The following is a 24,385-nucleotide window of genomic DNA, read 5'->3' as shown; positions in this document are numbered from 1 at the left end:
CTGCACTGGAAGAAGCTTCAGTGCTGAGGCATCTTTTCCTCCCTCCCTTGGTCTTTCTATGTATCTGAAAAAAGTGAATTCTAAGTAGTGGCATGGTAATAATTTGGTGTCTAAAAACTTAAAAAAGAAAAAAACCTGTTTAGTTGCTCAGTGGTAGAGTATAGGACTTGCATGTGTGAGGCACTTGTTTCAACTGCTGGCACCAGGAAACAGTCCTAGAGGCTACTGATTCAATCCTTGGTCCATTGTATTCTAGAGCTGAGCAGTGCTATAGTGTCTCTCATAATCAAAAGGCTTTCTTAATAAGACTCTGGCACATATAAATGAAGAGTAATCATCAATTGTTCTCCATGATCTCAAAGTGTTAGAGCACAACCCCCCCCCCCCACAGGGTCCCAGACACCATCAAGAGAGAAACAAAGGGGTCCAAAAACACAAAGCAGAAACTCACCTTTCAGCACAGGCTTATAGGTGAGAACCTGAATTAGAGTTTGATTGAAAAACCTCTTTGGAGACTCTGTTGCAATCACAGCTCTGTAAGTGTGACTACTGAACATGCTGAACCTGAAAGGCAGCAGAGAGGGGCTGATGAGAAGCTAGCCTATGGTCTTTAACAGCAGAACTGATGCGTGTCTTTACACCAAACAGAGGTTGAGCCATGGAGAGGAGAAGAGGACTAGGCAGGATGAGGCTGAGTATTCTAGAAAGCCCATAGAAAGGTGGGAAGAGGGACAGGAAGAGGGAGAGAGAAACCAAGACAAGAAGGAAGCCCCAGGTGGAAAGAGGGTACACCCTTACACTCAGGAAACTGGGCTTAGCAGAACGGAGGCTCTCTAGGAGCAAACTGCAGTGGCACATGATTCCTATAGAATGGACGCTGACTTCCCTCAAACTTGAGGAAGCAGGTGGTGCTGCCCAGTAGCAGTGAACACCCTACCATACCCACAAGCTTGTTTGTCCTCAGGAACATACCAAGATGCCACCACCTTGTACGTAGAAGACCCCTCCTGCACACTGGTAGTCAAAGCTTCAAGTGCAACTGCATTTAGAGTGTAGGAGTAGAAAAAGCCATCAGAACATGATCAAAGTTCATCAAAATGACCCCCCAGTATGTCTGGACAAGTCAGGGAAAGGACTTTTGAGCATGAGGTCCTAAATACAACACCTGACATCACATACACCAGAGTGATACTCTGGTTCTTTCTCCCCTTTCATTAATTAGTAATTAAGTCTTAAAAAAAAAAAGCAATCGAAATAACTACAAGGGGGTAGAGAACATAATGGTTATACAAAGAGACTCTCAGGTCTAAGGCTCCAAAGTCCCAGGTTCAATCCCTGCACCATCATAAACCAGAGCTGAGCGGTGCTCTGTAAAGAAAAAAGTATAAGGAGCTAGGCAGTAGCACACCGGTTAAGTGCACATAGTACTATGTGCAAGGATCCACACAAGGAATTAAGTTCAAACCTCGGCTCCCCACCTACAGGTGGAATGCTTCGCAAGTAGTAAAGCATGTCTTCAGGTGTCTTTCTCTCTCCTTTAAAATTTTTTTTTATTATCTTTATTTATTATTGGATAGAGACAGTCAGAAATGGAGAGGGAAGGGGAAGACAGAGAGGGAGAGAGACAGAGGGACACCTGTAGCCCTGCTTTACCACTCATGAAGCTTCCTCCTGCAGGTGGGGACTGGGGACTTGAACCTGGGTCCTTGTACACTGTAACACATGTTCTTAACCAAGTGTTCCACCTCTCCTTCTGTCTCCCCCTCCCCTCTCAATTTCTCTCTGTCCTATCCAATAAAACGAGAAGAGGAAAAAAAAAAAGGGAAAGCTAAAAGGCCCAGAGGAACTGTGGCTTCATAATGCCAGTATCCAACCTCAGTGATAACCCTGGAGGCCACAAAAAAATTAAAAAGTATAAAGTGAGTAGAGTGGGCCAGGCAGTAGCATACCTGGTAAAGTACACCGGGTTCAAGTCCCTTGTCCCCACGTGCAACAGGTGAGCTTCACAAGTGGTGAAGGAGTGCTGCAAGTATCTCCCTGTTTCTCTCTCCTCTCTTTTTTTAAATGTATTTTTTTTACTATCTTTCTTTATTGAATGGAGACAGCCATAAATTGAGAGGAAAAGGGAGACAGAGATGGAGAAAGAGAGTCACCTGCAGCACTGATTCACCACTTGTAAAGCTTTCCCCCTGCAGGTGGGAATTAGGGGCGTGAACCCAGGTTTTTGCACATTGTAACATGTGCACTCAATCAGGTGCACCACCACCTTGTCTCTCTCTCTCCCCATTCCCTCACAATTTCTCTATGTCTTATCATAGTAAATAAAGTTTAAAATATTTTTTATAAATAAATAAGTAAGTAGATAATAAAGATGCTTCCCTGGGGGGCCAGGTAGTAGCGCAGCAGGCTAAGCAGACATGGCACAAAGCGCAAGCACTGGCTCAGGGATCCCAGTTTGAGCCCCCGACTCCCCACCTGCAGATCACTTCACAGGCAGTGAAGCAGATCTACAGGTGTTCATCTTTCTCTTCCCATCTCCCCCTCCTCTCTCGATTTCTCTCTGTCCTATCCAACAGCAACGACGACAGCAATAACAACAAAAAAACAAGGGCAACAAAAAGGAAAAAATAGCTTCTAGGAGCAGTGAATTCATAGTACAGGCACTGAGCCCCAGCGATAACCCTAGAGACCAAAAAAAAAAAAAAGCGAGTTAGGCGTAGCACAGCGGGTTAAGTACAGGTGGCGCAGAGCGCAAGGACCAGCTAAAGGATCCCGGTTCAAGATCCCAACTCCCCACCTGTAGGAGAGTTGCTTTCTCTCCCCCTCTCTGTCTTCCCCTCCTCTCTCCATTTCTCTCTGTCCTATCCAACAACAACATCAATAATAACTACAACAATAAAAAACAACAAGGGCAGGGCGGGGGAGACAGCATAATGGTTATGCAAACAGACTCTCATGCCTGAGGCTCCTAAATCCCAGGTTCAATCCCCCGCCCACCATAAGCCAGAGCTGAGCAGTGCTCTGGTGTCTCATAGCGTGTGTGTATGTGTCTCTCTCTGCATCTCTCTCAAAAATAAAAAAAATAAAATTAATAAAAAAAAAAAATTAAAAAAAAAAAACAACAAGGGCAACAAAAGGGAATAAAAAATAAATACTAGAAAATAAATCTTAAAAAAAAAGCTTCCCTAATTTTTTTGGGGGGTTTGTGTGTTTATACAGCATTGGAAATTGAACCAAAGGCTTTCACATGCACACTGACTGTTGAGAGACCGCCCCAGTCCAAATTTAAATTTGATATACTTAGTGAGGAATACTGGGGAGGGGGGCAGAGGAGCATAGTCCCACCATCCAGGGAGCTGCCCCAATGCTGTCCATGTGATACCAGCGACTGAACCCAGGACCTCAAGCACAATACACTACCTTCCACTCCCTGTTAAACTGATTATCATATTCAGCTTTTAAGATTAAATGTGAAGCCACCAGAAACTGACTGTTGGGGGGGGGGTGACAAAGGCAGCTCTACTCCTATAATCTTATGATCTTGTAAACTGTTATTAAGTTACAAATAAAAATTACACTTTTTAAAAGTAAAGGTTAATTTATACCAAATTACAACCAAAAGGAGAGGGGACCTTTGGGAATCAGACTCCATAAAATGAGATAACTGAAAACATGAGAACTTCCAATTAAGCAAACCAAATCCTTCGATCTGGGCATAGAACAAGCACTTACAAGTGAGCATTCCCTGAAGCACAGCCATGGCAATCTGTCAAGTGGAACACAAGTTATAGTCATTGTTCAGCACTACACAAGAACATTCATTAAAGAGTGTACTTTGGGGTGGGGGGAGGGGGGCAAGTGGTGATGCACATATTACCAAGCATAAGGATACAGGTTGGAGCTCCCACTCCCCACCTGCAGGGGGTCTACTTCACAAGCAGTGAAGCAGGTCTGCAGGTATCTATCCTTCTCTTCCTCTATCTCCCCCTCCTCTCTCAAGTTCTCTCTATCCTATCTAATAAAAATTAGGGTAAAAAAAAAAAAGCAAGATATAGCTATTGGCAGTGGTGGATTTGTAGTGCAGGCACCAAGCCCAAGCGACAACCCTGGTGGCAGGAGGAAAAAAAGAAAACCATAGTTTGCAAAGAGGTTCTTATTGGGGCTGGCTAGCTATAATTTACTACTGTGGAGAGACCGCAGAGTAAAAGGCAGATGGTCTGGGCTGGGAAGATGGCATAATGATATGCAAAAGACTTTCATTGCTGAGGCTCTAAGTCCCAGGTTTAATCCCCACCAACACTATATGCCAGAGCTGATCAGTGCTCTGGTCTTTCTGTATATCTTTTTCTCTGTATCTCATTACATTAAAATCAATAAAACAATACAAAAAAATTAAAATAAAAGCAGATGTTCTTCCTGACAATGTCCCATGCTACCGTCCTGTCTATCTTAAGTCACCTCAATTATGTTTAGTAAAAGGTTTGCCTTTGCTCTCACCCAATTCTGGGTTATAATAAAGCACATCACTTTTTTTTTAATATAAATATTTATTTATTCTCTTTTTTTTTTTTTTTGCTCATTTTACTGTTGTAGTTATTATTGTTGATATTGATGTCATTGTTGTTGGATAGGACCGAGAGAAATGGAGAGAGATGGGGAAGACAGAGAGGGGGAAAGAAAGATAGACACCTGCAGACCCGCTTCACCACCTGTGAAGCGACCCCCCTACAGGCGGGGAGCCAGGGGTTCGAACCGGGATCCTTACACCGGTCCTTGCACTGCATGCCACATGCGCTTAACCCACTGTGCTACCCTCCGACTCCCAAGCACATCACTCTTGAGCTTTGAAAACCAGAAGATATTCCTGGGTTTAGGGAACATCTTTTGATAAAAACAGATTTCCTCCTATAGAAGCTTGTAACTAAAATGTGGGTTTAAATGCTAACACTGGCACAGCAATTTCCAAAAAGGAATAAAAACTTAGGGACTGCCCTGTTCTTGATATGGGACAACACAAAATGAGACCAATTCTGGGAAGTCTTCACTTTACTTTCCCTCCTACCTGGGGCATCTGTTTAGATTCCACATTTCTTCTCAGATCTGAGGTTTTCTGAAATCCCCTCAAAATGAACATCTGCACAAGATCTAAAAACAAAACCATAGTATTACATACAATATAGTCTCTACCAGCTATAAATTACACAGACCACCCATGCCAAAGGGGCTATGAGGGCAAGGACCCCATGGAACTGATATGAGAACCTTTGCAAAGAGTACTGTCTACCCATCACCATTTATTATATTCACCAAACCAAACCTGCCAAAGCTCCTACTGAAACAATGTTCTTACCATTATGTTTGATAAGGGAATACTGACATCAGACAAATACATAGTAAAAATTTTCCCTTTAGGACAAAAAAAATTTAAAAAGTAGCTTCTAAGGGTTTCTTTTGGATTTTCTCTCTAGTCAGTCTTCCATGCCCCAACATTGGATAGCAGAGGAACAGGAGGTTCAGGAAGGAGTAGGTCCTGAAGAGGTGGATGAGGGAGCAACAATATAAGGACCCAGAAGCATCCTATCCTGAGGATAAGGTAGGAAATGGTTCATCCCATCCAAAAAGATTAGAAGTAGGGCCAACAAGATAGCATAACATTTTTTTTTTCCTCCTCCAGGGTTATTGCTGGGCTCGGTGCCTGCACCATGAATCCACCGCTCCTGGAGGCCATTTTTCCCCCCCTTTTGTTGCCCTTGTTGTAGCTTCGTTGTGGTTATTATTATTGCCCTTGTTGACGCAATTCGTTGTTGGATAGGACAGAGAGAAATGGAGAGAGGAGGGGAAGACAGAGAAGGGGAGAGAAAGATAGACACCTGCAGACCTGCTTCACCGCCTGTGAAGCTACTCCCCTGCAGGTGGGGAGCCGGGGGCTCGAACCGGGATCCTTATGCCGGTCCCTGTGCTTTGCGCCACATGCGCTTAACCCACTGCGCCACCGCCAGACCCCCGATAGCATAACATTTTATGCAGCATACTCTCATTCCTGAGGGACCAGTGGTCCCCTAGGTTCAATTTCCTTCCCAAGATCACCATAAGACAGGGCTGGACAGTACTCTGGTAAAAGAAACAAACAAAATCAGGAAGTGACAAGTTGGCACAAAATGAGAGATCTCAAGTTTGAATCCCCAGCAGTTGACACAAAGAATAAGAACTGGATTCTCAAGCATAAGGCCAGAGTGATGCCATGGTTCTCTTTCATTTAAAAGATAAATCTTTAAAAATAAAAACAAAAAAGCTTGGGTCTGGGTGGTGGTGCACCTGGTTGAGCGCATATATTACAATGTGCAAGGACCGAGGTTCAAGCCCCCAGTTCCCACCTACAAGAGGAAAGCTTCACTAGTGGTGAAGGAATACTACAAGTGTCTTTCTGTCTCTCTCCCTCTCTACCTTCCCCTTCCTGTTCATTTATGGTTGTCTCTATTACAATAAATAAAGATAAAAAAATTTTTTTAAGTAATAAAATAAAAAAAGCTTACACTCAACCTATTTTCACTTTGCCAATTGAATTTATTTTATTTTTTAATTTTTTATATTTATTTTCCCTTTTGTTGTCCTTGTTGTTTTTCATTGTTGTTGTAATTATTATTGTTGCTGCTATTGATGTCACTGTTGGATAGGACAGAGAGAAATGGAGAGAGGAAGGGAAAACTGAGAGGGGGAGAAAAGATAGATACCTGCAGACCTGTTTCACCACCTGTGAAGCAACTCCCATGCAGGTGGGGTGCTGGGAGCACAAACCGGGATCTATTTTATTTGTTTAATTAATTAATTAACTATTTATTACTAGAGCACTACTCAGCTCTGGCTTATGGTGGTGCAGGGAATTGAACCTGGAACTTTGGAGCCATTATGCTATCTACCCCCACCTTTGCCAACTGAATTTGTGTCTTTATTGGTCATTCAAGTGGAACAAAGGAAATACCTTTTAAAAACTCAGGGAAGGGAGTTGGGCAGTAGTGCAGTGGGTTAAGTACACGTGGCACAAAGTGCAGGGATCAGCGTAATGATCCCGGTTTGAGCCCCTGGCTCCCCACCTGCAGGGGAGTCGCTTCACAGGCGGTGAGCCAGGTCTGCAGGTGTCTCTTTCCTCCTCTGTCTTCCTCTCCTCTCTCCATTTCTCTCTGTCCTATCCAACAACAACAACAACAATAACTACAACAATAAAACAACAAGGGCACAAAAGGGAATAAATAAATATTAAAAAAAAAAAAGGCAACTCAGTGAAACTTTTTTTTTTGGGGGGTGGTGGTGGTTTGTTTTAAATCCTGTCCAAGGAAATGAAATAGAAAACTCAGAAATCAAAACTTAATTTGGGGACAGATGCAGGAATCATAGCCACTCAGGTCATCAAGAAAGCTTTTTTTTTTTTTGTCTGTTTATCTTAATATTTTAATTTATTTACTTATTATTGGATAGAGACAGAGAGAAATTGAGACAGGAAAGGAAAGACAGAAAAGGAGAAAGAGAGACATCTGCAGCACTGCTTCACTACCAGTGAAGCTTTCCCCCTAAAGGTGGGGACCAGGGGCTTGAACCCAGGTCACTGTGCATGGTAATGTGTATGGCTTAACCAGGTGCACCACCAAGAAAAGTTTTAGTCAAAAGGAATGTGTCTTCTGCAAAGAAAAAAAAAAAAAAGACTACCTGTAGGGATTATTGTACGTTTTATCTAATGTTTCATTTAGTCAAGATTTCACTCCTCGGAGATCAATAGCTTTGCAGCTTAACGTAGTAGGCTTAGGTCCACTCTAGAGAAAAGTGTAGGGACCAGGCAGTGATGCACCCAGTTAAACACACATATTACTATGCACAGGGACCCAGGTTTGAGCCCCCACTTCCTACCTTCAGGGGAGACACTTCACAAACAGTGAAACTGGTCTGAGGTGTCTATCTTTCTCTATCTCATCACCCCCTCTTCTCAGTTCTTATCTGCCCTATCAAGTCAAATAGAAAGAAAAAAAAAATGGTAGCCAGGAATGGTGTATTTGCAATGTCAGCACCAAGTCCTAATGATAACCTGATGGCAATAAAAAATTTAAAAATTTAGGGAGTCGGGAGGTAGCACAGCCAGTTAAGCGCACATGGCGCAAAACACAAGGAACGGCATAAGGATACCGGTTCAAGCCCCTGGGTCCCCACCTGCAGGGGAGTCACTTCACAAGAGGTGAAGCAGGTCTGCAGGTGTCTCTCTTTCTCTCCCCCTCTGTCTTCCCCTCCTCTCTCTATTTCTCTCTGTCCTATCCAACAATGATGGTATCAATAACAACAATAATAACTACAGCAATAAAAAAAAATAAAAATTTAAGAAAAAAGCAAAGTATGTAGAAAAAAATGAGTCCGTGGGCTGGCGTGGCAAAGTTTCTATGCAATTCAAGTGAAATAAAAGCTAAGCAACAGGGATGGGCTGAAAATTACCTACTGGATCTACACATCAAGGGGTAGGAGACTATAACCCATAAATCATTAAAGCAAAAGGCATTCCCACTGATCAACATGAGTTTCACTCCTGTTGTGAACTCACCAGAAAGCGTGTTTTTGGCGATGTCAGAGTTCTTGCAGGACTCCTCTGTTTGTTCACACAGAAGGTGCAAGTTCCTTAAGAGCCAAGCAACCACACCTTGCATGTTGGAATGGCTGGGGACACAAATGCGCATCATTCCATTTCACCAGGAAGTACAGGTCAATGACAGTTAGCAGTAATCTGAGACTTTCTGCCCTAATAACTCACACACAGGGCCAGCTGACAAAGAAGACGTATCAGAGACATTAAAGCAATTTATTTGGAGCTGCTAACTTCTGCTGAGGAAAGAAAGTTCTGTACTAAGAATCACATAGGGCCCACTAGAACAATGTCTTTGCTTTGTCATGTGCACAAAGCAGGTTCAAGCCCAGCCCCCAACAAACTGAAGGAAGCTTTGGTGCCTTTCTGTCTCTATCTGATAAAAGGTGCCCTGGAGCAGTAAAACCCCCAGTGATAGAAGGAAAAAATAGTAAGGGATGAAAAGAATAGTCATCACGGAGGTCATCTGGCATCAGTCATGTAAAACCACATATGACCACAAAGCCTAGGACTCAAAGTAGAGGGACAAGTATCATCCTGGTAATCAGTGGTGAGATCTACTGAGTAGTTATTTATCAGGAGGTAGATCAAGTGTTGAACTCTCAGTCATGCAGTCTTAAGTTCAATTCCTGGCATCACACATGCTACAGTGATGCTTTTTTTCTCTACCTTCTAATAAGAAAATTTTTTAAATTAATATTTTATACATGCTACATCTTATAGGAAGAAAACAGTATGTATACATGATAAAGATTTCAACTACAGTGGTCCAGGAGATAGCACAGTGGATAAAGCATTGAGCCATCATCAAACATGAGGTCCTGAGTTCAATCCCTCATGTACCAGCGTGATGTCTGGTTCTCTCTCTCCTATCTTTCTCATTAGTAAATAATAAATTTTTTTTATTGGGGAATTAATGGTTTACATTCGACAGGAATATACAGTACTTGGTATTATAGATAAAATCTTTGAAAAAGGGAGTTGGGCAGTAGTGCAGCGGGTTAAGCACAAGTGGTGCAAAGCGTGAGGACCGGCGTAAGGATCCCAGTTCGAGCCCCAGCTCCCCACTTGCAGGGGAGTCGCTTCACAAGTGGTGAAGCAAGTCTGCAGGTGTCTATTTTTCTCTCCCCCTCTCTGTCTTCCCCTCTCTCCATTTCTCTCTGTCCTATCCAACAACAATGACATCAATAATAACTACAACAATAAAACAAGGGCAACAAAAGGGAATAAATAAATATTTAAAAATATCTTTGAAAAAATAAAAAAGACTTAAAACTACAATAAATGTTCTCTTGAAATAATAGTTTCTTCAGTCAACTTTTGACTTTAAAAATAGAAATAAGTCATACTAGATTAGACTAGTGAAATGTTAAAATACTGTTATCAGGAGTTGGGTGGTAGCGCAGTGGGTTAAGCACAAAGTGCAAGGATCAGCTCAAGGATCCCGGTTCGAGCCCCCAGCTCCCTACCTGCAGGGGGGTCGTTTCACAAGCGGTGAAACAGGTCTACAGGTGTTTTATCTTTCTCTCCCCCTCTGTCTTCCCCTCCTCTCTCCATTTCTCTCTGTCCTATCCAACAACAACGACATCAATAACAATAATAATAACTACAACAATAAAACAAAGGCAACAAACAAAAGGGAATAACTTTAAAAAGTTTTTAAAAATACTGTTATCATGGATACACCACCTTTCCAGCAGCTCCTGGAAGTTCACAATATTTTTCACATGAAGATGCCATATAGCTTCAAACAACAAAGAATTCTGTGGAAAATAGCAGTACTGTGAATCTTTAGGCAATTATTTTCTTACAAAACATTCAACATATGCTGGATTTTTTTTTGTTTGTTTGTTTTTGTTTGTTTCATTTTGTTTTTACGGTCTTACCAGTTTATAAAAAGAGGAAGGGAGCCAGGTGGTGGCACATCTGGTTGTGCTCACATGTTATACCCTCATGTTACAGTGCACAAGGACTCAGGGTTGAGCCTCCAGTCCCCACCCTGCAGGCGGAAAGCTTTGCAAGTGGTGAAGCAGAGTTGCAGGTCTCTCTCCCTATCTCCCCATTCCCTCTTGATTTCTGACTGTCTCTATCCAATAAAGAAATATAAAGATAATAATAATAATAATAATAATAATAAAAACTTAAAGGGGGGAGTCCAGGCAGTGACGTACAGGGTTAAGTGCACATAGTATGAAGTGCAAGGAACTGTGCTTATCCCAGTTCCCCGCCTGCAGGGGGTTGCTTCACAAATGATGTAGCAGGTCTGCCAGAGTCTCTCCTTACACCGGTTCTTGCACTTTGTGCCATGTGCGCTTAACCCGCTGTGCTACAGCCTGACTTCCAGGTGTCTGTCTTTCTATCTTTCCCTCCTCTCTCAAGTTCTCTCTGTTCTACCCAATTAAAAAAGAAAAATGGTTGCTAGGAGCAGCGGATTTGTAGTGGATCCCAGTCACTTTCAAAGCCATTAACTGGCTACGGAAGAAGGGCAAACGCTAGAAGAAGAAGTGCCCCAGCAATAACTCTGGAGACAAAAAAAAAAAAAAAATAGAGGAAGGAGAAAAAAAAGAAGGGGGAGATAGGGAGATGGGAAGAGGAAACCAGAATATCACTCTGGAGCATGCAGTGGCTTGGAATGAACTTGGAATCTTAAGGCTTGAGAACCTAACACCCTATCTACTTCCAGGGTCTCATTAGCTTGTGTTCTTAACCTCCATGCTCTGTTGAAAATTAAAAGCTCAGTAACATACACATTTAAAATGTTTTAGAGCTGAAGAGATAGCACAATGGTTATGCTAAAAGAATTTCACGCTCAAGGCACCAAAGGTCCCAGATTTAATCTCCAGTATGGTACACCATAAACCACAGCAGAGCAGTGCTCTGATAAAATAACAAGAAAAATAAAAACAGCAATAATAAATGTTTTATCCAACCTAGTTTTTCTTTTAATTTATTACTGGATAGACAGAGAGAAATTTAGAGGGGAGGGAGAAATACAGAGGGATAGAGACAGAGAGACACCTGCAGCCCTGCTCCACTACTTGTTAAGCTTTCCTCCTGCAGGTGGGAGCCAGGGACTTGAATCTGGGTCCTTGCCAATGTAATGTGTGCACTTAACCAGGTGTCCAGGTGAGCCCCTGCCTGGCCTGTGGTTTTGTTGTTTATTGTTTTATTTATTTTTGGGTGTGTGTGTTTTGTTTATGGCCACCAGTCATTGTTGGGGCCTGGTGCTTAGCACCATGAATCCTCTGCTCCTGGTGAACATTTTTTCCTTTTTTTTTTATTCTTTCTTTCTATTTAATTGATAGGACAGAGAGAAATTGAGAGAGGAGGGGAAACTAGAGAGGGAGAGGGGAAGACAGGTGCCTGCAGACCTGCTTCACCACTCCCTGCAGGTGGGGAACAGGAACTCAAACCCAGGTCTTTGTGCACAGTAGTAACATGTGTGCTTAAAAACACCCTGCAAGTATTGTAATTCATGTTCATCTAGCTGCTCTTTCCCCACCCAGACAGCTATTGTTGGGCACAGGGACCATATCAATGTCAAACTACACAATATATGCTGAGTAAAGAATGAGGATAAAACCATGGAAGTACAGACTGAGGAGACGGTATAATGGTTATGCAAAAGACTCTCATTACTGAAGCTCTGAGGTTACAGGCTCAATCTCTCATACCAGCATAAGCCAGAGCTAAGCAGTGCTCTGATCTTTCTCTGTATCCTTTTCTCTTTGTATCTCTCTCATTAAAATAAATAAAATATTTAACAACAATAACCATAAAAGTCCATCTTGGAACTGGCTCAGATAATATGAGGCTTTGCCATATGTGCAACCCAGATTCAAGCCTGGCTACCATAGAAAGAAAGAAGAGAGGGGCTGGGTGGTAGATCACCTGGTTGAGCGCACATGTTATAATGCACAAGGACCCAGGTTCGAGCCTCCAGTCCCCACCTGCAGGGGGAAAGCTTCACAAGTGGGGAAGCATTGTTGCAGGTGTCTCTCTGTTCCTCTTCCTCTCTACCTCCCTCATCCTCTCAATTTCTGGCTATCTCTATCCAATCAATCAATCAATCAATCAATAAAATTTATTTTTTATTGATAAACAGCATTAAAAACCTGATTATTTTATTTTATGATTTCTTTATTAGGGGAATAATGTTTTATATTCGACAGTAAATACAATAGTTTGTACATGCATAACATTTCTCAGTTTTCCACATAATAATACAATCCCCACTAGGTCCTCTGTCATCCTCTTTTAGACCTGTACTCTTGCCCCCCACCCACCCCACAATAAACATAATTTAAAAAATTAAAAAAAGAAAAGGGTGGAGAAGATAGCATAATGGTTATGCAAAGAGACTCTGATGCCTGAAGCTCCAAAGTGCCAGGTTCAATCCTCCACACCACCATAAGCCAGAGTTGAGCAGTGCTCTGGTAAAAATGAAACACAGAGAGAGAGAAAATAGAAGGAAAGAAGGAAGAAAGGAAGAGGGGTAGGGAGGGAGGGAGGGAGGGAGGGAGGGAGGGAAGGAAGGAAGGAAGGAAGGAAGGAAGGAAGGAAGGAAGGAAGAGGAGGAAAAGGAAGAAATCTTGGCTTACTCTTTCTTTTTCCTACATAACTGTAGATCTCATGTCTCATTTAGTAATCAAGAAGTTAATGAGTTTACCTGTTTAAAAATTTACATACCTACTGAATTTAAAAAAGCTCCTAGAGATCCAAGAGGTGGCACAGTGTTTAAAGCATTGGATTCTCAACCAGAGGTCCTGCGTTGAGAAGTACATGTACCAGAGTGATGTCTGGTTCTCTCTCTCCTTTCTCGTGAATAAATTCTTTTTTTTTTAGAAGCTTCCAGAACTAAAAGGTCACTTAAAATTTATATTATATATTAATTGTAATATTCTTTTTTAAAGGTATAAGTTATTTATTTTAGATAGAGACAGTCAGAATGAACTATTTCAAGTGACCTAGTGAACTATTATGCCAGCCCTAATTAGAATTTTCTAGTTAACTTACTGCCCTGGAAAGTTTTTCCTAATAAAGTGCTAGAAAGGCAGAAAATTATGCATTCTTTTGTAAATATTATTAATGTGGCAAACACTGAAATTATGGTAATTAAAGGTACTTCTTTTCCATCACAGAAATATTTACTGGTTCTCTCTCTGCCTAGATATGTCTGCCATCATGTGAGTAAAGGGCTCTCAAGTTCTCTCTTTCTTCCTCTCTCTCTTTTCCTTTCTCTCTCTCTCTTGGCCCATGTGTACTCCAACATGTGGGTATTCTCAATTTTCCTAAATAAAGCTTAAAATTTCTGAAAAAGAAAAGAAATATTTACTGGTCCTTTTACCCTCAGTCTCTGTAACCAACATGTCTGATGGGATTCCTAAGAAAACACAGGGGTTCTGTTGGCTTGATACACAGAATAATAATAACTAGAACACTAGTAGGGGGGAGCCTTTTATCAGAGTTTTGATCTTGAACTTACCTGTACTTTCCACAGTTCCTGACAGAAGGCGAGACGAGAGAACATACCACGTGTTAATAAATAGTGAGTAAGCTCTAACAAGGAAGAGAGTTTCTTCTGAAAAGAGAGATGGAATCTTTTTTTAAATGGAGAAGTACCTGAAACAATATTTTAAACTGTTCTATTTTCTTAAACATTTAAAACACACCACCCAACGCCTGTCAATTTCTTATCAAGTTTAAATGTATAATCACAGACCTAGCAACTGTACTCCTGGGAATGGTTTCCAGAGAAATTAATATGTTTATACAAAAACTTGTGCTCAGATGTTTAGAGCTGTGCTGTTAATAATAACCCTAACAACAAGAAGAAAAAAAAAACATTTAAAACAAATGAGTAGCACGGAGCCCTCCTTTGGGCTGCATCTTACTCTTTGTTCTGAGCTCAGCAGCACTTTGTGGGAAGGCCCTGGGTCCCCCTCACATATCTGCACAAATCTGTTGGCCACCATCTGGCTGCTTAGGATTGGTACTGGAACCCCCAGCTGCGAAGCTTGATCTTGCAAAGCAGAACCTTAAGGAAAAGAGAAACACACAATCTAAATCATGAGGGTTGATGTTTTAATGACCACAACAATCATTTTTGAAGGGGCAGACAGATGGGAAGGGTAACAGCAGGCATCATAGTGAGACAATTTCATTCCTGGAGCATCTGAAGCCCACAGTTGTCCAAATATATCTGTATATTTTGTGTGAAACACAAGAGAGCCTAGCAGATAAATTCTTCTGAAAACATTGTCAACTTATGCCAAAGGAACACAGGTTCAGAGCTAAAATAGTTCTTGTTTAACTAACTACTTCTGCACAGAGAAAGACTTGCTCCCACCTATCAATTTTCCATGATATCTGAATGGAAATTAGGTCCTAAAGTTGTGCATGTACTCAGTGGATAGAGGCCATGGGTATGCTACCAGGTGGAATCTGGCCTGAATGGCCAAGCTCTCTACTCTGCATTCAATCAAGGGAGAAAAGCTAGACAGCCTGGAAAAAAAATAATAACACCTCTATGCACAGTATTTTATTTGGCTTCCAAAAATTTTTGTTTGTTTGTTTGATAGGGAGAGACAGAGATGTAGAGAGAAAAAAAACGATACTACAGTCCAAAACTTTGTTCAAGATGGGGGAGGGGGAGCAGACTCAAACTAGGGTGGTAGACAAGGCAAAGCAGGTACAATATCCAAGTGAGTTATTTTATTAGTCCCAAAACTTTTGTTTTTTTAAATATGCAATCAAAATATATGCTCCTTATCTTCAAGACTTGTGATGTGAAAACACATCAGTATAGGGCAGTGGAGACAGCATAATGACTATGTAAATAACTTTCATGTCTGAGGCTCTGAGGTCCTACGTTCAGTCCTCAACAGAATAATAAGCTGTTGAGAGGGAGAGAGAGATAGAGGGGAAGAGAGAAAGAGAGAGAGAACATGAATATGTACATGAAAACACAGTAATTACAAAAGTTCTAAATGACAAGAGAAAATTACACACTTCTAGGGTCAAGCAATAATTTGTGGTAGATAACGCTAACTTTTAGCCACTTTTTTCCAATGCATCTCCACAGGAGTATTTATTTCTGTTTTTATGTACAAGGCTTTCATCAAATAAAAATAAATGTGGTAGGCACAATCTTCAGTAGGAGAACAACTAAAAAATTCATGAATTAAAGGTCGATTTATATTTCTGTGGTCAAGGTTAAAAGCCTTTAAAAAAAAAAAAAGCCTCTTACATGAATTCGTGATCTAAAAGTCCATACAAGAAAATCTGTGGTTCTGCTTAGTTCCTTGAAATAATAAATAATTCGTAAAATTCAAGTACAATTACTTTGAGTACAGAAAAATATTTTATATAAACCCAGTGATCAGCTGTCAAGGTGAACCTACTGCTTAAGACTATTTTAATAAACATTTAAAACAAAGGACACTCTCAGCCTTTGTATCTCAGAGCTAAGTGGAGGAATAACTGAATTTGCAGGCTAAACCACAATGGAAGAAAAATGAGGAAAAGGTCCAAGTAAGTCTTAGCTTGTGCACCTATGGGAACCATAGGAACAGAAATTTAAAAAGTCAGTGGCCAAAGACACTGCTACCAACATGAGTGCATGCTACTGTCCAGAACCTGTCTCAACTGGTCTGGACCATCTATCATCAGCTGATGACCACAACACCTTCGAAAGGCCCTCCTTTCTCGAACAAAAACTGCTCCTTCCAGTCCTTTGCCCTGGACATGTGACAGTCTGGACTGGTTCTATTCTGTTGTGGCTGAATGGAACAAGTGTACAGTGTAATAAATCATCCCTTCTTTTACATTAACTGAAGAGAAAAAATGTAAAAGGGAACTAGTGAATCCTTTTCGGTAATGATAACATGAAAGACCAGAAAACAAATTTTTTTTGTTGTTGTTCTTATTCAACTCCCCACCACATATTCTCAAGTTGGATGTGGATGTGCATTGGCCTATATTGCTGGATTCCTAGCTGCTATACCCCATCCAGCAGACCCATTTTCATTTACTTCTAAAGTGAGGTACCTATTACTACCATATATTTTTCCAAGGGACACTTCTGAGTCTTATGGTAAATCAAAAACTGTTTTCAGACTATTCTTATTATAATATCTACTGAAATCACAGAAACATAACTTGTAGCTTATAACTATACATGTAATCGGAAAACGTCATCTAGTGAAATTTATTATTATTTTTTACCAGAGCACTGCTCAGGCTGGCTTAGTGGTACTAGGGATTGAACCAAGGACTTCAGAGTTTAAGGCATAAGAGTCTTTTGCATAACCATTATATTATCTCAACTCTATCTAGTGAAATTTAAATTTGTTTATTATAAGCAAATCAAGACCATTTTACATTAAAAAGTTCCTCCATGACTCAATATTATGAAAAATGAAGCTCCAACCTACCTATAAATGAATTAGAAAGATAAGTGTCTGTTTCAGAACTGTCACCATCAATCAAAGGGCTGAGATGTAATTTCTTATGTGGTATATCTTCTACCTAGAAAATAAACATAAAGAATTTCACTTTTTTTAAAAAGTTCTTTTTAAATATTTATTTATTCCCTTTTGTTACCCTTGTTGTTTTAGTGTTATAGTTATTATTATTGTTGTTGTTGATATCGTCATTGTTGGACAGGACAGAGAGAAATGGAGAGAGGAAGGGAAGACAGGGGGAGAGAAAGATAGACACCTGCAGACCTGCTTCACCGCTTGTGAAGAGACTCCCCTGCAGGTGGGGAACCAGGTGCTCGAACTGGGAGGTCCTTGAGGTGGTCCTTGCGCTTTGTGCCACCTGTGCTTAATCAGCGGCACTCCCAAGAATTTCACTTTTAAAAGACAACCTACACCCTCTTTCTCTCTCCCCCTTCCTATTTCTCACTCCCTTCTCAATTTTTCTCTGCCCTAACAAAATAAAATAAGTAAATATTAAAAATCAGCCTATGGAAGGACTTAGTAGTGGTGCATCTGGTTAAGAGCACACATTACAATGTGCAAAGACCCATGTTCAAGGCCCCAGTCCCCACCTGCAGAGGTGAAGCTTCACTACACTAGCAGTGAAGCAGTGCTACAAGCATCTATCTCTTTATCTCTATCTATCTCCCCTCTCATTTTCTCTCTGTGCTATAAAACACACACATACACTCACAATGAGGGGGCTGGGTGGTGGCACACCTGGTTAAGCACACATTACCATGAGCAAGGATCTGGCTTTGAGCTCCTGCTCCCCACCTACAGGAGGAATGTTTCATGAATGGTAAAGCAGGTCTGCAGGTATCTATCTTTCTCTCTCCCTCTCTATCTCCCGTCCACTCTCAATTTCTCTCTGTTCTATCAGATTAAAAAATAAGGAAAAAAACAAAACAAAACACAAAACCAGGATGCTGGCATTGAGCCCCAGCAGTAACGCCGGTAGCAATTTTAAAGGGGGGGGGGAGGGGCTGGCAGTGGCACACCTGACAGAGCACACGTTATAATGAGCAAGAATACAAATTCAAGCACCCAGTCCCCACCTGCAGGGAGATAAATCATGAGTAGTGAAATAGTGCTGCAGGTATCTGCCTGTCTTCCCTTCCCTTATTGATTTCTCTATCTGTTCCCACCCAATAAGAAAGAAAAAGAGAGAAAGAAAGGAACATTTGTCTGGCATAACAGTACCTCATACTTTCAGTCCAGTATTCTACTCACTGTCACTTTCTGGACTGCTTGAAAATTATTAAATTCATTTTTTCCATTTCTGTCTCCAAAGAGAAAAATGTTCATGATTTTTTCTCCCTCACCTACTTAAAACGTAATATGTTGTTCTAGCCAATACATATCTGGCTTTCTTTCTTTTTTCTTTCTTTCTTTTTTAATGAAGATTATTCCTTGGCTAGGTTAAAAATAATAATAATAAAACTCCAAACCTAGACCTAGAGATAGCTCACCAGGTAGGGGTTATGCTTTGCCATGTGACTAGTCCAGGTTCAAGCCCAGCACCACATGAGAATGATGAAACTACACACATACAATGCTATGACTCCACAAAAACCAACCAACTGACAAACAAAAAGTAGGTTGGGGGAAAGGCACACATGGTTGACTGTATGTTACCATGTGCAAGGACCCAGGTTCAAGGCCCCAGTCTCTATCTGTTAGAGGAAGCTCCATGAGTGGTGAAGTAATGCTGCAGGTGTCTGTCTTTCTCTCTCCCTCTCTCTCTCTCTCCCCTCATTCCATCTCAACTTCTCTTTGTATCTATCCAATAAGTGAATAAAAATATCTTTAAAAAAGACTTAAAAATTCTCTGTGTTTATTTCCTTCTCTATCTCTTCGTTCCCTCTCAACATCCCTCTGTCTCTACTCAAAATAAATAAGTAAATTTGTATCCAGAGAGGTGGCCCAGCATGGTTAGAGTACATTTCTTGTATGTGTTAGGCTCCAGTTTGAATCCAGCACCACGTATGAACAAGCACTGCTCTAGTCTCTCTCAAAACAAACAAAAAATAATTTAAGTTTCTACTAGCAAATAAAATAACTTAACATAAATAACTTTATAAAATCATTTAAACATAGATAAACAGGGGCTAGAGGATGGCTCATCTGGTAGAGCACACATTTTGACATGCACAAAGACCTGGGTTTGAGCCATGGGTCAAATCCTTTTTTATTTTTGACAGTGATATGCATGTGACCTTTTAATAAATAAAACATATCCATGGCTTAGCTATTGCAATTACATTTATAGATTAGGGAAATGAGTAGGCCCAGATGGGCAGCAGTGAAGTGGGCAGGCACTGCAGGCAGGAATGCAGGTGCTGCACGTATTTCCAGCCTAAGGAGCAGAAGTAGACAGCAGAGAACACCACACACGGCAGCCTAGGACAGGGGCCACCAGAAGGAAGCAGAGGAGGAGAAAATTCATGAAGAGTGAAGCACTATTGTGGTACTTCCCCTGCTTTTTCTCTCCCCCTACACTCTATATAAATTAAAAAATATAGGAGGTTGGGCTGCAGTGCAGTAGGTTAAGCGCAGGTGACGCAAAGCACAAGGACCACCTCAAGGATCCTGGTTTGAGCCCCTGGCTCCCCACCTACAGGGGGGTCGCCTCACAAGCGGTGAAGCAGGTCTGCAGGTGTCTGTCTTTCTCTCCCCCTCTGTCTTCCCCTCCTCCATTTCTCTCTGTCCTATCCAGCAAGAACAACAGTGATAAACAACAAGGGCAAGAAAAAGGAAAAAATAGCCTCCAGGAGCAGTAGACTTGTAGTGCAGACACCGAGCACCAGCAATAACCCTGGAGGCAAAAAAAAAAAAAAAATCATATATATATTTTAAAAGTGTGTCAGGATTGGCAGAATCTAGCAATAATCCTGGTAACAAAATAAAATAAAAAACAAACCTCCAAACCTAAATCTGCTCTGCCTTCAGAGGTGAAACCAGTTTCTTCTTACCTCAAGCAAAAGGTCATTCAAGTTGAGATGGCTTCTCAAGAGGCACACAGCCGACTGTCTTAACTTCTGTTCTCTTTCAGGGTCACATTTTTGCCTTTTAACTCTTCCAGCTAAGGGGGGATAAATTCATAACACTTTAACTCATGTAACAAGAAATGACATTCTTCCCCCCCCTCCCTATAATGCACCAAGGATACATTACTTCTTTTTTTTTAATTTTATTTATTTTATTTATTTATTCCCTTTTGTTGCCCTTGTTTTTTTTTTTATTGTTGTAGTTATTATTGTTGTTGTCGTTGTTGGGTAGGACAGAGAGAAATGGAGAGAAGAGGGGAAGACAGAGAGGAGAGAAAGATAGACACCTGCAGACCTGCTTCACCGCCTGTGAAGCGACTCCCCTGCAGGTGGGGAGCCGGGGTTCGAACCGGGATCCTTATGCCGGTCCTTGTGCTTTGCGCCACCTGCGCTTAACCCGCTGCGCTACCGCCCGGCTCCCAAGGATACATTACTTCTAAGGAAGCCCTATAAAAAAATGCATAAACTATGGAGAGTAAGGTAGTAGCACAGCGGGTTAAGACACGTGGTGTCTTTAAAGCGCAAAAACGCGCATAAGGATCCGGGTTCGAGCCCCCAGCTTCCCACCTGCAGGGGAGTCGCTTCACAGGCGGTGAAGCAGGTCTGCAGGTGTCTGTCTTTCTCTCCCCCTCTCTGTCTTTCCCTCCTTTCTCCATTTCTCTCTGTCCTATCCAACATCGACAGCAACAATAATAATAATTACAACAATAAAACAAGGGCAACAAAAAGGAATAAATAAATATTTTTTAAAAAATGCATAAACTCAACCAAACCATAAAAAATCATCACAGAAATGCCATTTATAGGGAGTCAGGCGGTAGCGCAGCGGGCTAAGCGCAGATGGCGCAAAGCATCCCGGTTCGAACCCCGGCTCCCCACCTGCAGGGGAGTCGCTTCATAAGCGGTGAAGCAGGTCTGCAGGTGTCTATCTTTCTCTCCCCCTCTCTGTCTTCCCCATCTCTCTCCATTTCTCTCTGTCCTATCCAACAATGACAACATCAATAACAACAATAACTACAACAACAAAACAAGGGCAATAAAAGGAATAAATATTAAAAGGAAAAAAAGAAATGCCATTTATAATAGTGAACCAGCACTCCCCCAAACACCCAGGTGACAACAGACAGAAGAAATGTCACTCACTAAAGAAAGCCAAGGAAACAAGACCAGTAAATACTATGTGAAATGCTGGGGGGGGGGGGCACATATGGGAAAATTCATGCAATTCGAGTAAAACTCAATTAGAGCAATGCCCATGTAAAAGTTTCTTGGGCGCTGGGGAGACAGCATAATAGTTATGCAAAGAGACTTTCATGCCTGAGGCTCCAAGGTCCCAGGTTCAATCCCCAGCACCACAAGCCAGAGCTGAGCAGTACTCTGGTCTCTTCCCTCTCTCAGATCTCTCAAATAAATAAAATGTTTTTTAAAAAAATTTCAGGGTGGGGCCGTAGTGCAGCGGGTTAAGCACAAGTGGAGCAAAGCTCAAGGACCGGGTATAAGGATATAGGTTTGAGCCCCGGCTCCCCACCTGCAGGGGAGTCGCTTCACAGGCGGTGAAGCAGGTCTGCAGGTGTCTATCTTTCTCTCCTCCTCTCTTTCTTCCCCTCCTCTCTCCATTTCTCTCTGTCCTATCCAACAACGACGACATCAACATCAATAACTACAACAACAATAAAACAAGGGCAACAAAAGGGAAAACAAATAATTAAAAAAACACTAACTTTCGTGGTCCGGGAGGTGGCGCAGTGGTTAAGGAACTAGACTCTCAAGCATGAGGTCCTGAGTTCAATCCCCGGCAGCACATGTACAGAGTGATGTCTGGCCCTTTCTCTCTCTCCTCCTATCTTTCTCATTAGTAAAATAAATAAAATCTTAAAAAAAAAAAAAAAAAAACACTAAGTTTCTTGGGGGTGGGGTTCACTCTTGTTCATTGAGGCTACATTTTGTTACTGTTTCCTTAACCTCCAGTGTAGAACCCATCTTTCACATCTGGGGACGGGACACACAAGTGAGGAATCAGGAAATTGAGGCTAAGAAATGCAGACCATTTTATCGTTAGGAAAAAAAAAAAAAAAGAAATGCAAAAGCAGAGGAGGACTTCGTGAAAAAGATCCAAAGGATGGGGGCGAAGGGGATGGGGGAGCGACCAAGGAAGAGGAAAGGGTGGGGGCGGTCTGGGGACAGGGGTCGTCAGAGGAGGAAAGTAGTGGGAGAAGGGGGACATGCGCCAGTGGAGGTTTGGTTGTGGGAGTGGCCCCGGGAAGAGGGTTTGGCCTGGGACGGGGGACAGGCTAGAGAAGGGGACAGTGTCCTGAGACTGAGGGGACGTGGTCGTGAAGGGGGGAGACAGGTGGTCTGGGGGTCGGCGTGGCCGGGCATCTGTCTAGTCAGAGGGAAGCGATCGGAGAAGGTGGCCCAGCAGGCAGAGGCGCCCAGGGAATGGGGCACAGTCCGGCGTCGGGGAACCAGAGACATGGAAAACAAGGAGGAGAATGTCCGTAGTCCTGGCCCCGCGCCCACCTACCCAGCAATTGGGCCCACGTCCTCCGGGGGTTCTGCGACCCGGGTTCTGAGGGAACCTCCGGCGCCTCCGGGTCAGACATGCCTAAAACAGCTCCGGACCCGCGCTGCCTTCCCATTGGCTGGGGGCCGCGCTGCTTCTCCATTGGCTGCGGCCAGACGTGCACACCCATTGGCTAGGAGCTGCCGCGTTACACACCCTCTGGGGCGGCCTTGGCTGTAGCGCGGAGCGGCCATGTTGGTGACTGCGGAGGAGCAAGGTCACCTGGCCAGATGTACAACAGTCTGGAGTTTGGTCAGTAAATTGAGTTGCAAAAGGCATTATGTAGGGGCGGAGCGGTAGCGCAGCGGGCTAAACGCGCGTGGCGCAAAGCGCAAGGACTGGCGGAAGGAACCCGGTTCGAGCCTCCGGCTTCACAAGCGGTGGACCAGGTCTGAAGGTGTCTCTCTTCCCCTCTCTCCTTTCTTGATTTCTCTCTGTCCTATCCAACAACAATAGTAGTAATAACGATAAACAACAAGGTCAACAAAAAGGAAAAAATAGCCTCCAGGAGCACTGGATTCGTAGTGCAGGGCCCCAGCAGCAACCCTGGATACAAAACAAAAACAAAAAAAGCATCACGTGCGAGAAATTGCGACAGTCCTGTAAAATGAACCGTGAAGAAACAGCCAGACAAACCCATTCGCAGTAGATACTGGAATCATTAATGTGGCGCTTCCAAAAGCGGCCTGCTCACCCACCCAACTAGAGAGCTAACACTGCCCCCTAGAACCCCCTGATGGGATGGCCCTGCTGTGGTCTCTTCCCTTACATCTGAATACCTTTGTGATGTCCAGCAAAGCTGCCTAGTTTTGATGTGGAGGATGCACTGATGGAGACTGTCTCAGTGGTTGTGGGGGTAGATCGCATAATGGTTATTCAAAGGAACTCTCATGCCTGAGGCTCTAAAGTCCCAAGTTCACCAGGTTCAATCCTCACACTGCTATAAGCCAGAGCTGATCATTGTTCTGATTTAAAAAAAAAAAAAAAAAGTTTTGACATATGAATAAGTCCTCCTGGCTGGGTGAAATACAATTCGCTCACAGCAGAGGGCCCAAGCGAGCAGGCCCTTGAGCAAGCTATCCAATTCAGAGCCAGGACTCAAGTAATCATTACAAAGCCTGATGTCAGGAACAAGGAACCACTCCATATCCCAAACCCATGAAACTATTCTAACTAGTTATTTATTCCAATCATTAGCTAGCTGTCCACCCTGCCCAGCCCTGCCTTTCCGGAAAAAACCCCAATACAGCCAGTGACATAGGCCTGTTCCTCACTGCTGTCTCGTCTCCTGACATTCCAGTGTATTCTCATCTGGCCACAAGTGGCTTGTATGCCTCCCTCTAGGATCTATGGTTATGTTAAAAAGACAAATGAAAAATGACAGGTACTCCAGGTGTTGGGAATTGCATAGATTTATGCAGGAAAAGACATACAAATTGGTGCAAAACTGCAGTCCAAACCACCTAAAAATCAGCCCCAAACCACTTGAGAAAACCGTACAATTCTGTATGTAGCCAGAAACTGCTCACCAACCATCACCTGTACCAGTAGAACCATTTATAATTAAAGAAGTCAACAGTGAGAATACAAACTGACCAATTACAAGTAATGAAAGATGTGTGTGACAATAGAACTAAAATCAGGCTCTCCCCCAACTCTTTGTAATTTCCTC

At 42.4% G+C, this 24,385-nt stretch overlaps 1 protein-coding gene across 4 annotated transcripts in view; it reads right to left on the bottom strand.

Annotated features, from left to right (window-relative positions):
* Positions 1 to 23,647, bottom strand: part of FANCA (FA complementation group A) — a 72,008-nt gene extending 48,361 nt beyond the window's left edge. For 2 of the 4 annotated variants that reach the window (XM_060184971.1, XM_060184973.1), the window contains exons 1-11: positions 22,675 to 23,642; positions 20,076 to 20,185; positions 17,053 to 17,146; positions 14,512 to 14,654; positions 14,103 to 14,198; positions 10,307 to 10,380; positions 8,579 to 8,691; positions 5,063 to 5,145; positions 3,733 to 3,766; positions 973 to 1,039; positions 452 to 564 (exon numbers count right to left, since the gene is read on the bottom strand). In XM_060184971.1, coding sequence (XP_060040954.1) covers positions 452 to 564; positions 973 to 1,039; positions 3,733 to 3,766; positions 5,063 to 5,145; positions 8,579 to 8,691; positions 10,307 to 10,380; positions 14,103 to 14,198; positions 14,512 to 14,654; positions 17,053 to 17,146; positions 20,076 to 20,185; positions 22,675 to 22,843 — 1,096 coding nt within the window. In that variant the 5' untranslated portion in view covers positions 22,844 to 23,642. Of the gene's footprint in view, positions 1 to 451; positions 565 to 972; positions 1,040 to 3,732; positions 3,767 to 5,062; positions 5,146 to 8,578; positions 8,692 to 10,306; positions 10,381 to 14,102; positions 14,199 to 14,511; positions 14,655 to 17,052; positions 17,147 to 20,075; positions 20,186 to 22,674 lie in introns of all 4 variants that reach the window. The other 2 variants (XM_060184974.1, XM_060184972.1) reach the window with 2 other exon arrangements.
* Positions 23,648 to 24,385: the final 738 nt, after the last annotated feature.

The sequence above is a fragment of the Erinaceus europaeus genome, chromosome 2 (genome assembly GCF_950295315.1).
Source record: "Erinaceus europaeus chromosome 2, mEriEur2.1, whole genome shotgun sequence".
NCBI classification, from domain to species: Eukaryota; Metazoa; Chordata; class Mammalia; order Eulipotyphla; family Erinaceidae; genus Erinaceus; species Erinaceus europaeus.
This window is presented reverse-complemented; position numbering and strand designations above follow the sequence as displayed.